Source organism: Salmo salar, chromosome 10, assembly GCF_965601325.2.
Source record: "Salmo salar chromosome 10, fSalSal1, whole genome shotgun sequence".
In the NCBI taxonomy this organism is placed as follows: domain Eukaryota; kingdom Metazoa; phylum Chordata; class Actinopteri; order Salmoniformes; family Salmonidae; genus Salmo; species Salmo salar.
In genome coordinates, this window is record NC_138300.1 from 114,959,849 (window position 1) to 114,972,733 (window position 12,885).

General features: G+C 42.8%; 1 protein-coding gene across 1 annotated transcript; it reads right to left on the minus strand.

The window, feature by feature from the left end:
- Window positions 1-3,667: 3,667 nt before the first annotated feature.
- Window positions 3,668-5,271, minus strand: LOC123723969 (ladderlectin-like). The gene is made up of 5 exons (XM_045688785.2): window positions 5,196-5,271; window positions 4,843-4,976; window positions 4,540-4,674; window positions 4,117-4,228; window positions 3,668-3,956 (listed from the first exon to the last, which is right to left on the minus strand). Exons 1-5 carry the CDS (start codon window positions 5,269-5,271, stop codon window positions 3,886-3,888), a joined length of 528 nt encoding a protein of 175 aa, XP_045544741.1. The 3' UTR covers window positions 3,668-3,885.
- Between the last annotated feature and the right edge of the window lie 7,614 nt (window positions 5,272-12,885).

Genomic DNA, 12,885 nt, shown 5'->3' on the forward strand with positions numbered 1-12,885 from the left:
GCGCGACACTTCTTTACTATTTCGGATAGTGTCTGGAACGCACAAACAAAACGCCGCTATTCGGATATAACGATGGATTATTTTGGACCAAACCAACATTTGTTATTGAAGTAGCAGTCCTGGGTGTGCATTCTGACGAAGACAACAAAAGGTAATCAAACTTTTATAATAGTAAATATGATTATGGTGAGTGCTAAACTTGCCGGGTGTCTAAATAGCGAGCCCGTGATGCCTGGGCTATGTACTTAGAATATTGCAAAATGTGCTTTCACCAAAAAGCTATTTTAAAATCGGACATATCGAGTGCATAGAGGAGGTCTGTAAAAAGCTGGTTTTTGATATAAATATGAACTTGATTGAACAAAACATGCATGTATTGTATAACATAATGTCCTAGGGTTGTCATCTGATGAAGATCATCAAAGGTGAGTGCTGCATTTAGCTGTCTTCTGGGTTTTGGTGACATTATATGCTGGCTTGAAAAATGGGTGTCTGATTATTTCTGGCTTGGTACTCTGCTGACATAATCTAATGTTTTGCTTTCGTTGTAAAGCCTTTTTGAAATCGGACAGTGTGGTTAGATTAACGAGAGTCTTGTCTTTAAATGGCTGTAAAATAGTCATATGTTTGAGAAATTGAAGTAATAGGATTTTTAAGGTTTTGAAAATCGCGCCACAGGCTGGCAGTGGCTGTTACGTAGGTGGGACGCAAGCGTCCCACCTAGCCCATAGAGGTTAACATCTGCCTAAGTTACCTCCCAGATATTCCAGTCTGAACGACCAGACGACGGGTCCGGAACGGCGATCCCAATCCGGACATCCGCTGCCGAGCCATGGAACGGACTTCTTCATTTGCAGAGACCCTACCCGGGTCGACCACCAGAGGGGGGACTGCAATAGCAACCACCAACTGGACATTTGCTGCCCAGCCTTGGAGCGGATTTCTTCATTTGCAGACACCCTACCCGGGTCGACCGCCAGATGGGGACCAGAACGATGATCCACAACCAGGACAACCCACGTTCATTTTTATGTTGGTTTACAACATGCAGTTTAATCGCAAGATTGAACCCAACATGGGGGGACTGTCATGACGTTGGCCTGTGGGTAAGGTTTATGACCCACCCCCCCATAAATACCTTTCTCCCTTCCCCTCTCTGACCCTACTGAAGGACTTGAATAGCCTGTGTTAAATATAGAGAGTCTGGGAACATCAAACAAATGGGGAAAAGGAACCATATTTTGGTAATAAAACCAGTTGGAAATATGCTTGGGAACGTAATGAGTATGTATGTCAGTTCGGTTGTCATCTGAGACATTATGACTGATGACAGGACGACATAAACTGTACCTGAGAAAGTATACACCCTCTAGTTATCAGAGTAACATGGAATTGTTATGCAATTGAAATGTTTGATATTGAAATTGTTTGTTAGGAGATTAAATCTAATTTTAGCTTCCAAATGAGAGAATTGGGTTTTCATAAGGAAAGTGCCCTGCTTGATCAGTGGCCCACCCCTGTGAAGAGACAGGGGTTATAAACGATGAAACACATCCACCCCCTCTCCACTATATAAGCCTTTGACGAAAAGATAACCACGTTGTTCCAGTACGTGAGGTCTGCAGCCTCTACGTTAGAAGGACACACAGGTCAAGTACAGAACTAAGCCAACCTCGGCGTGAGCTTTGGTGGCGAATGGTATGAACTTTGAGCTTATTCACCACAGAAGTGATACTTCCTAGCCGTTGAGTTAGCAGCGGGCGCTGTAGATGTGGGCTAGGAAAGGACGGACGACGGATCCAGTCTAACAGACGGACGAAGATACCACCACGTATCCAATTTACCACCAGAGACATTCTTCCGAGTACAGGAAGATCTGTTGGCCAACCCGGCCAGCATCTACGACCAATCTACCGAAGCGCAGCTCAGAGTAAATATTTATTGCATTTTCCTTTTCCAAATGGGTGGTAATTTAGAATGCATAAGATAATGTATTTACGATAGCATAGCTGCTGTTTGTTTGTTCCTAAATCTTCCCGCTCTTTCATTCAAGCCCAACCCCCTTTCCTTTGTGTAACCAGCCATGATACAGGTTCCGTCCACCAGGACGTTTTCTGTATGACATCATTTGTGTTCTGTGTATTTGTAATTCTGTGTGATTGGTTTAGGTATTTAGTAAATAAATAATTAAACCCAATTTTGTATTGCTGATTCAACTTGTTAGCCAGGGTTCGTGAAGATAGCCAAGAATTTACAACTTTCATTATGAGACTGAAAATAAGATAAGGGTTAATATTGACTGCTACCGATGTAAAGTATTACTAAGTATTTTAAGAGTTTATTCGGAAGATAACGGCTCTATAAACGTTCTTCCGTGGTGCCCCGACTTTCTAGTTAATTACATTTACATGATTAGCTTAATCAGGTAATATTAATTAGAGAAAGAATTTTATAGGTTAGCATGTCATATCACTTAATCCGGCATAGCCAAAGACATGACACCGTCTATCTAATAGGAGTACAATCTCCATAACTTCACTTACTAAATCAGTGAATACATTTCATAAGCATCACCCTCTAATTCAACCTTACAATACCAATGTTCCATGGGGGTTTAATTAATGAAACCCCAAACATCCGGTGCTGTTTCCTATGGAAACCTACCAAGGCTAACTCACAACAGTAACATAAAAATGCAATGTCAGCTGTAAAATGTAAGTAGTGAATACATTTAAATATCTAGAGTTAACCTTAGAATTACAGACTCTGCAATATGCATGAAAATGAATCCTGATGTTTCAACTCTAACCTCTCCGTTGATAAGTGCCCAACCGGCCAAAAGATGGCGCTATTATTCCTTTTACATCCTTTGTCATAATGGTGGTGTGAAGAAGTTCTAAACGAATGCTTCCGATTTACAGCCACTGTGACATGTCTGGGTTTACCCTTTTGTTTGTGGCTTAGCTTAGTTTACTAGCTTATTGATCTAGCCTACATTCACCATGATCAGCTGACATAGCCCACCTCAGTAGTGGTTCTAGCAAATTATACTTTTAACAAACTCCCTTTCATCTGTGAAACTAGCTTGCTTAGCCTGCAATGTGTGATGATTAAGTGTGTTTTTGCAGAAAATGTTGGCCAATGTTAAAAAATATATAATTTTTCTACAGGAGCAGTTAATTAAGGTTGATTTATTTATTTTTGGTTGTGATTTGCCCTTTTTTCACTTTGACAGCATGGCCCTGTCACGCTGGGAGTACCATACCATACAAGACTAATACATTTGGCTATAACAAGCACATATTATACTCACACATGCATATACCCAGTAAGAGTTTGGAAGTGTAAAGCTACATTCTGGGATTCGACAAAAAACAAAATGGCCGAACCACTACTTTTTATACAGGGAGGGGGGTGTGGTAGGGAAATATAACACCTCTCAAATGCATAGACAGTGCTCTGACAGTCTGTGACATCCACCTGATAGTTTTGAACTTATTTTAAAGGTACATACATTGTTTGTTTACGTTCGTGGAGTAATACAAATTTGTGGTCTTAAAAGAGAAGAATTTATGAACTATATTCTTCAAGAATCAAAAGTTGAAATGACCATTGAACAGACTCTCAGATCCTAGACTGGAAACCTTTCAAAGGATTTGACAATTATGGCAGTATCATTCATGTTTAATAATTAAAATAATGTGTACAGCAGTTTTATTGACAACAAACAACAGAATCATTACTCAACATTTATGCACAACAAGTAACTAAAATGTTAATTTTACAGAAACAAATAATTTTAAAAGTATTTGACTTGTGTGTTCAGTTAGGATGCTGACACTGGAAAAACATGTATTTTTCAGTTGAGTTGATGTTTTGCTGGATTTAACAGGTTCTCAGTGCGCACACCATGGGCAATTTCACTTCACAGTTTAAATCGTTCCACGTTTTGTCACCTTCAGAGGAAACACGGAACAGAAATGAACTCTTAAATCAACTCAGATATAGACACAACAATATCATTGTCTGTGTGTGTGCCAGATTTCTTTGTTAAATGTACAATTTAAAAGTTACATTTTATGAATGGATCAGTGAATGATAGTGGGCTAACTGTACCTCCCGCGTTCATCTGAAGACAGTGCTCATTGCCACCATAATTATTGGGCTCTCCTTGCCCCCAGCTCTGGTAATCAAATTTGGAGCCGTCACTCCAGAACCATAGTTTGTTCTGTGGGGAAGAATTAAGGTCTCAGTTTCAAAGAAATACCATATTATCATTATTCATTTTTTTATTATTATTATTGGTATTATTGTTAGTAGGTGTGCTTGCTGAAACATACTTATTTTCTTTCCTGCATCACCTGTAATGCCAAACCGCAAAAGCTACCAACACAAAAACAACTTTAAAACGTGTAGACTGGCACTGGTACTGGGCATTTTTTGGGGGAGTACATCTATCAGATCTTTCAAACCTAGATCTGACTTCACAAGTGACCCTTGAGATATTGATGATCCTATTCATCTGTGAGTATACTCTACCTGAACAGAATTAAATCCTCCAATCCAGGTAGGTTGATGTTGGCCGGTGTTTCTCAACACCAATTGCTGTAAATTATAGTTCTCCACACAGTCTTTTATAGACGCCAGGTTTGCTTGAAAGGACAGACAGTGGTTCTAGAGAATGCGGCGGACAGGGACAAAGACATTTCATAATGTAAGTATTAGTCAGTAGGCCAGTCTGTGAGAATTTGTTTTCTGGACTCACAATAACCTCAAAACAAATAAGCGAGTTGATTTCAATTGAACTTCTACTTTAAGTAGAAGTGGGTAAGCATGATATACCTCAGCTTGGGGCCATGTCATTGCATTGTTGACAAACATAAAGCAACGTGATTTGTATTTGGTCCAACCTCCGGGACATGGACGATCACTCTCTGCTGCTTCTGCTTCCTGCTGTTCCTCCACCACCCCAGCCTCTGTAAGGAGGAGACACAGTGCACGTTCCAAATTGCAGTTGACTTTAAAGGTGAGAGGATACTGACTGATCTACAAATCACCTTGCATAATAAATAACTATTCAATATTACTTGTAGATTAGTCAGTCAGTCACACGCACGCACGCACGCACACACACACACACACACGCACACATTAATGAATTCGTAATGTAAAGTGTAAAATGGATTCCCTCTTACTTGCGGCACGTAGATCAAAGGCCTCGCCCAGAACAATGGCAGCGCTGAGAAGCAGAAGAATGGTCAACATCGCCATTGATATAGTCTTCTGAGAGAGAGAGAGCGCCACACAGACAGACAGAGAGACAGACAAATACAGTGAGAGAGAGAAGCCGTTAAGACAAATTCAGTGAGTACTTCAGAGTAGGTAAATGCAGTTTCCCTAGCCTCTCCTCGATTACTCCCAGCCATTCCACTTAGCTGATGTATCCCACTGCTATCACATCATTTTCAATGAATTAAGGGCTAGTGATTAGTTGACCATTTGTCAGCTGTGGAATAAATCCAGTTTCACTTATTGAATAAATCCAATAAGTGAAACTGGGGGAACTGGAGGAGAGGTTATGGAAAAACAGTATGGAACTCCTAAGGCAACGTTTCCCCAACTCGGTCATGCGGTGCACATTTTGAACCGAGTTTGGGAAACGCTATGCTAAGGAATACCAGGTATCATTCCTTCAACCACATACAATAGAATAGCCTAGCACACAGGAATATGTATGCTTCCTAAAGGGCACCATATTCCCTATGTAGTGCACTACTTTTGACCAGGACCCACAGTGCACTACATAGGGAATAGGATGCCATTAGGATGCTCGCCATACCTTGTCTGAGATTGACTATTCAATTCAATGGTAAGGAGAAGTCTATGCTTTTGAATTCAGGAGGCTGCTTTCCAAATGGCACCGTACTCCCTATATAGTGCACTACTTTGACCAGCAACACATACTGTAGGCCCTATGGGCCCTGTTCAAAAGTATCACACTACATAGGGAGTAGGGTACCAATTGGAATGCAAGCAGGTACAGTTTTAAATTAATATCTGTTGAAATCTCACCTTCTGAAATCTTCAGTTGTAGCTTCCCTTCTTCAGAGATCTTCAAAGAACTGCACTGGGTCTCTCTCTGTGTCCTACATTCTACCTATCCCTCCTCTCCTTTAAATAGGTTTTTAAGAGACACCTTCTTCAAGAGTAGAGGAGGGTTGGTTTGTATTAACTCTGTTTGCTTCCCTGAAACAGCTGTGAAGGAAAACATGTCACATGCCTACTTAAGGCCTTAAGGCCACAGCATGGTGATCAGGCCTTTTAACAAGAACCACCACAGACGAAGGCCAAATTCACCAGATGATCCTTGACCTGTTTGTTTGAATGCAGAATAAGAACCCTCTCTGTACCACAATTTTCCAACACTCTCAGAAAATGGGTACAGTTAGGGTACAGTATTGTTCCCTGGGGTATAAAATATCAAATTACACATAATGTACCTTTAGAGGTTCGGTATTTTAGGGTACATGTGCAGATAATCTAGTATTATGGTACATGTTTGTCCCTATTATGTTTTATGTGAAGGTACAATCATTGGCGGTGTGGCCTAGTTGGGCCATGGCTTTCAGTTAGTTATTTTTGGCCACCCGCAAAAATAAGTCTTGTAGCAGTTTAAGTCATTTATGGATATGTTAATTAAAGTTTGAGCATGTCTGCTAACTGTTCTGAAGTCTTTAAAAAGGCTTACATAATAGCATTTGACATTAAAGTGCTGAGCAAAAAGTATTTTCTGTGAGCCGGATTGTTTAGCTCCGTTCACATAAAATATATGTTGATTTGGCTCCCACATAGCTCTTTGTTCAAAATGCTTAAAAACTGACAGAGAATCATGGAAAAATTGCAAATCTCTTTTGCAAAGTCTAAAAAGGTAGCCTACCATTGTGTTGAATGTTTGAATGTAGTGTAATGTTTTTTACGCACCGCAAAAATGAGAGTGGCTCAGAATGAAGCACTCTCCCCAATATAGATTTTTTTCTGTGGTGAGAATTCAACATCTTCAGAGAATGAGTCTGAAGTGAACTGCAGAGAATTGTTGTTTGCGCCTCAAAAAGCAGTAGTAGAAGCCTGCAAATCAGGGAGCCAAATGAACGGCTCTTTCATCCATTCGATTCAGTTCCTGACGTTCACCAAAAAGGTATATTCAAAAAGAGCTGTTCATTCGCAAACAACCCATCACTAGTACAGGGCTCTTGGGTAAATGATTAAGGTGCTGGTTTGACAAACCTGCAAGGGTACAAGTATTCACCTATAACTAATGGTACAACAGACCTTATAGGGTACAGCTACAGCAGGGGTTCCCAAACTTTTTTGGCCCACGACCCCATTTGATTAAAAAAAAATCATTCTGAAGGAAGTTTGCTTTGAAGTGACTGAAATGCATCAGAAAGGTATTGGGCAGTTCAGAAGATCATCAGGCAGTGATTTTGTATGATTTTCAGTGTAGAAAATAACATTCTTCCTCCAGCTGGATTTAGTGCCTTGTCTTGTCCATTCTGTTCTAAGGAGGCTTGTGGGCATTCCAGAGGTGAACAGAAAACACGTGTTCCTGAGAGTCTCATCTTTCAGCGATGGGGTGATAATATTTTACACTTAAACCGTTCAAGAGATAAGACCACATTTGTAGGAAGAAAACAGAAACAGCTCTATTTATTAAACACATCTAGGGCCTACCGTTTACTGACGTAACCCAGGTTCTATAAACCAAGCGTGAGTTTATCTCACGACCCCATGTCCAAGTCGGCAACCCCACATGGGGTCAAGACCCCTAGTTTGGTAAACGCTGCACTACAGTGACAAGGGCTTGTACCCCTTTAAGTACAATTCAGTACCTTTTTTTCTTCAAGTACATGTTAAGCCCTGGCGTAGTGACTGTGTGCATTGAGAGTTGTTTGTATTCTGTCAATGCCTCAGGATGCCACTGTGTAAACATTCCTTGGAATTATAATTAAGTGAATTATCTTATTGAATAAATAACTTTTCTGTGATGATATCTGGGAGAAGGCATGTCTGAAGTAAACAGAGTACTTGACCTAAAGCAAGTCCTGCCTGGTTTACCTGTTTGTGTAACGGCTGTCGAAAGGAGCAGACCAAAGTGCAGCGTGGTTGTTGTTCCACATTTGATTTAATCCGTGAAACTTAGCAATACATAAATAACTCAATTTGACAAAACAACAAACTGTGACGCAAAGAGAAACAAACACTACTCAAAATATAATAACCCACAAAACCCAGGGAGAAAAACCCCTACTTAAATATGATCTCCAATTAGAGACAACGAGGACCAGCTGCCTCCAATTGGAGATCAACCCAAAAAACAACATAGAAATAAAAAACTAGATCTTAAACATAGAAATACAAAACATAGAAAAACACAAAACACCCCCTGTCACTCCCTGACCTACTCTACCATAGAAAATAACCTCTTACTATGGTCAGGACGTGACCGTACCCCCCCCCAAAGGTGCAGACTCCGAATGCTACTAAACAAAAACAAAAGGGAGGGTAGGGTGGGCAACTCCTGTTTATGGTGGCTCAAATGCAGTCCACATAACCTTAACCTCCAGCAGAGGAGGCGGTTCCGGTTCGGGGCGTAATCCCCGCTCCACCCGCTGATCCTTCTGCTTTATTACCAAAGGACCGTGGATTGTCGTCGAAATAACCGGAATGTAGATCATTGCTGGAGACTCTGGGCTGCAGGCCGCCACTGGAGACTCCGGGCTGGGGAGCGTCGCTGGAGGCTCCGGGTTGGGGAGCGTCGCTGGAGGCTCCGGGTTGGGGAGCGTCGCTGGAGACTCCGGGCCGGGGAGCGTCGCTGGAGACTCCGGGCCGGGGAGCGTCGCTGGAGGCTCCGGACCGGGGACCGTCGCTGGAGGTTCCGGACCGGGGACCGTCGCTGCATGCTCAGTGCTATGGATCGTCGCTACAGGTTTTGCGCCATGGATCATCCTTGGAGGCTTCGTGCAATGGATCATCACTGGAGGCTCCAGGCCATGGATTATCTCTGGAGGCTTCGTGCCATGGATCATCCCTACAGGCTCAGGGCCATGGATCATCACTGGAGGCTTCGTGCCATGGATCATCCCTACAGGCTTCAGACCATAGATCATCAGTGGAGGCTTCTTTCGTGGAGCTGGAATAGGTCTCACCGGACTAGAGAACGTCGCTGAGAGTTCTGGACTAGGGAACGTCGCTGGAGGCCGAGTGCGCGGAGCAGGCACAGGGTATAGTGGGCCGTGGAGGCACACTGGAGGTCTGGAGCTTATGGCTGGCTCAACCTGTCCTGGCTGGATAAACTCCGTAGCCCGACAAGCGCGAGGCGTTGTGACAGGTCGCAAAGGGTTTGTGTTGGCGAACTGGGGGTACCGTGCGTAGAGCTGGCACAGGATAACCTGGGCCGAGAAGACGCACCGGAGACCAGGAATGCTGAGCAGGCATACACCTTCCTGGCACCGCACCTGTGAGGAGCTTGCACCGAGCGCACCGGGCTGTAGCTGCGCGCAGGTGACACAGTGCGTATCTCTGCATAACATGGTGCTTGCTTGATCACTCGCCCCCCACAGTAAGCACAGGGAGTTGGCTCAGGTCTCCAACCTGACTCTGCCAATCTCCCCATGTGCCCCCCCCCCAAAAAAAATGTTTTGGGGGGGGCTGCCTCTTGTGCTTGCCTTGTTGCCAGGCTAGTTCCTCCTCTCGTCGCCGCTCTGCTCTCGCTGCCTCCACCTGTTCCCATGGGAAGCGATCTCATCCAGCCTGGATCTCCTCCCATGTCCAGGATCCCTTGCCGTCCAGAACTTCCTCCCAGGTCCATTCCTTTCCACGCTGCTTGGTCCTTTTGTGGTGGGTTATTCTGTCATGGCTGTCGAAAGGAGCAGACCAAATTGCAGCGTGGTTGTAGTTCCACATTTTATTTAATCCGTGAAACTTAGCAATACATAAATATCTGAATTTGACAACACAACAAACCGTGATGCAGAGAGAAACAAACACTACTCAAAATATAATAACCCACAAAACCCAGGGAGAAAAACCCCTACTTAAATATGATCTCCAATTAGAGACAATGAGGACCAGCTGCCTCCAAATGGAGATCAACCCCCAAAAAACAACATAGAAATAGAAAAACTAGAACTTAAACATAGAAATACAAATCATAGAATCGATATCATAAGGTGAATGCACCAATTTGTAAGTCACTCTGGATAAGAGCGTCTGCTAAATGACGTAAATGTAAATGTAAATGTAAATAGAAAAACACAAAACACCCCCTGTCACGCCCTAACCTACTTTACCATAGAAAATAACCTCTTACTATGGTCAGGACGTGACAGTTTGAATGCAGAATGAGTGAATCATCTCTGTTCCCGAGTTCTCCGACATGCTGAACCCTGACATAACCTATTGAGGAAATTACTTTGAGGACACATTTTCGGAAATGTAAATAGAATCAATAACGTAAAAACCAAATAAAAAACATTTCTAAACAGTGGGTAACACTTCTTTTGAAGGGGGGATACATCAGGCATCAATAACACCTGATGAAACCAGAGGGGTTGGGTTAAATGTAGAAGAGACATTTCGGTAGAATGCATTCAGTTGTGCAACTGACTATGTACCCCCTTTCCCCCTTCCCCTTCATAACACTTTCATAACACATTTACAGGTAACTACCAAAATCAATGAAACAACAACATAAAGCGTCTTAATAGGGCGTTGGGCCACCATGAGCTGCCAAAACTGCTTCAATACGCCTTGGTGTAGATTCTACAAGTTTCTAGAACTCTATTGGAGAGATGCAACACAATTCTTCCACAAAAAATTCCATAATTTGGTGTTTTGTTGATGGTGGTGGAAAACACTTTCTCATGACCCGCTCCAGAATCTCCCATAAGTGCTCAATTTGGTTGAGATCTGGTGACTGAGACTCACACAAACACCCTTTAAACCCACTATTGTCACGACTTCCACCGAAGGTGGCTCCTCTCCCTGTTCGGGCAGCGCTCGGCGGTCGTCGTCGGCGGTCTACTAGCTGCCACCGATCCCTTTTCCTTTTCGTTTGGTTTTGTCTGTCTTGTGTTTCACCTGTGTCGAGTTTAGGTTCATTAGTGGGGTATTTAATCTCGCCCTACCAGTGTGGTTTCGTGCGGGATTGTTTGTGTACCTGTCGTTGGTTTGCGGTTTATTTTGTTCGTTTAGACAGGTGTATTTTTCTGGACTCATTTAGTGGGCTGTTGTATTTGGTCCTGTGCCTGTTCTTATAATGGACTCTTGAATAAACGCCTTCTCTACATTATTTACTCTCCTGCGCCTGACTTCACACCCACCTCTCCTAGGGAGCTTTGACAACTATACTCCTTTGAGACCCTTCTTTCAAAGTCTCTGAGATATCTTCTTCTAGCTATGGAAGCCAAAATAATGGGCAACTGGGCATTTTTATACGTGACTCTAAGCATGATGGGATGTTAATTACTGAATGAACTTAGGTACCACACCTGTGTGGAAGCACCTGGTTTCAACATACTTTGTATCTCTCATTTACTGAAGTGTTTCCTTCATTTTGGCAGTTAACTGTGGGTATTCATAAGGAGTTTTCAAAATAAAAGACCCCTCAAATAGATATGTATTTATGTCCATTATGCAACAGAAATGTGTATTTTTACTGCCACAGTACCCACACCTCTGATATACTCACAGGTGGGAGAATCAGGGTTAGAGATTCGTGACTGTGTGTATTGAGAGTTGTTTTTCTTCGCTTGTGATCTGTCAATGCCTCAGGACGTCACTGGGTAAACATTCCTTGGAATTATTATATTATTGAATTATAATGATCTAAATGATCTAATTGAAATATGAACCTTTCTGTGGAGAAGGCGTGTATAAAATAGACAGAGTACCTTATCTAGAGAGAGTCATGCCTGGCATAATTATCAGGCTTAGTTTTACTCATTGATACATTTCATAATTTTATCAATAAACCATAACTAAATTACAAATGGACTATTACGGGTCATCTTTTACACAAACAGACATAATTCAGAATAAGGATACTCCTTTACAGTGTTCAAATGTTGAATTTCAACTTTATTTGCCAAAACACTTTCTTACAGCAAGGGGAAGAATGTTGTTTACAAGCAGACACGTGCACATATAGGGGTCAAGGGGTGCCTGAGAATCTGCCATTTTGCCATCGACCAGTAATCGGCTCTGGTATTTCTAACACACTGTCCCATCTTTTCATTGAGGCCCCCGGCCCATTATTGCCTTGCCAACTGATGGCCAAATTCACCAGATTAACCTTTTCCTGTTAGTTTGAATGAAGAATGACTGAATCATAGCGTCCTGCCACACGCTGTTCAACAACTAAACCTCAGTTCTGAGCCGGAGACCCTCACCCTCAGGACTGTTCGACAAGATGATTTGCAACTGCAAGGTGCCTCAGTTACCTTTGACGTGTCCCCTCTTGCTTAAACAGTTCAAGAAGTGTCAGACACGTCAGGCATTCACTGCAGACTACCTAGGCTTTTCTGAACACTCCTCCCAGTAGCAGCTCTCCAAAAGCGATATGACCACCTCTGCAAGCTGCCTTTGCCACCTGTGGACCAAGCTCAACCTCTGCTGCTGATTGGTTCAGACATGCTTCACCTTCTGATACCCATACAGCTACACTGGCTGTCCACACCAAACTCTGCTGGTACTAGCAAGGCGCTACTAGCTTTGTGCACACAGCACCAGCTGAACAACAGTGCCTGCTCACCACTACTGTTTCGCCTTCCGCCGAGCTCTTCAAAAACGTGGAGTGACTTTGGCAGATTGATACCCTTCCCTATG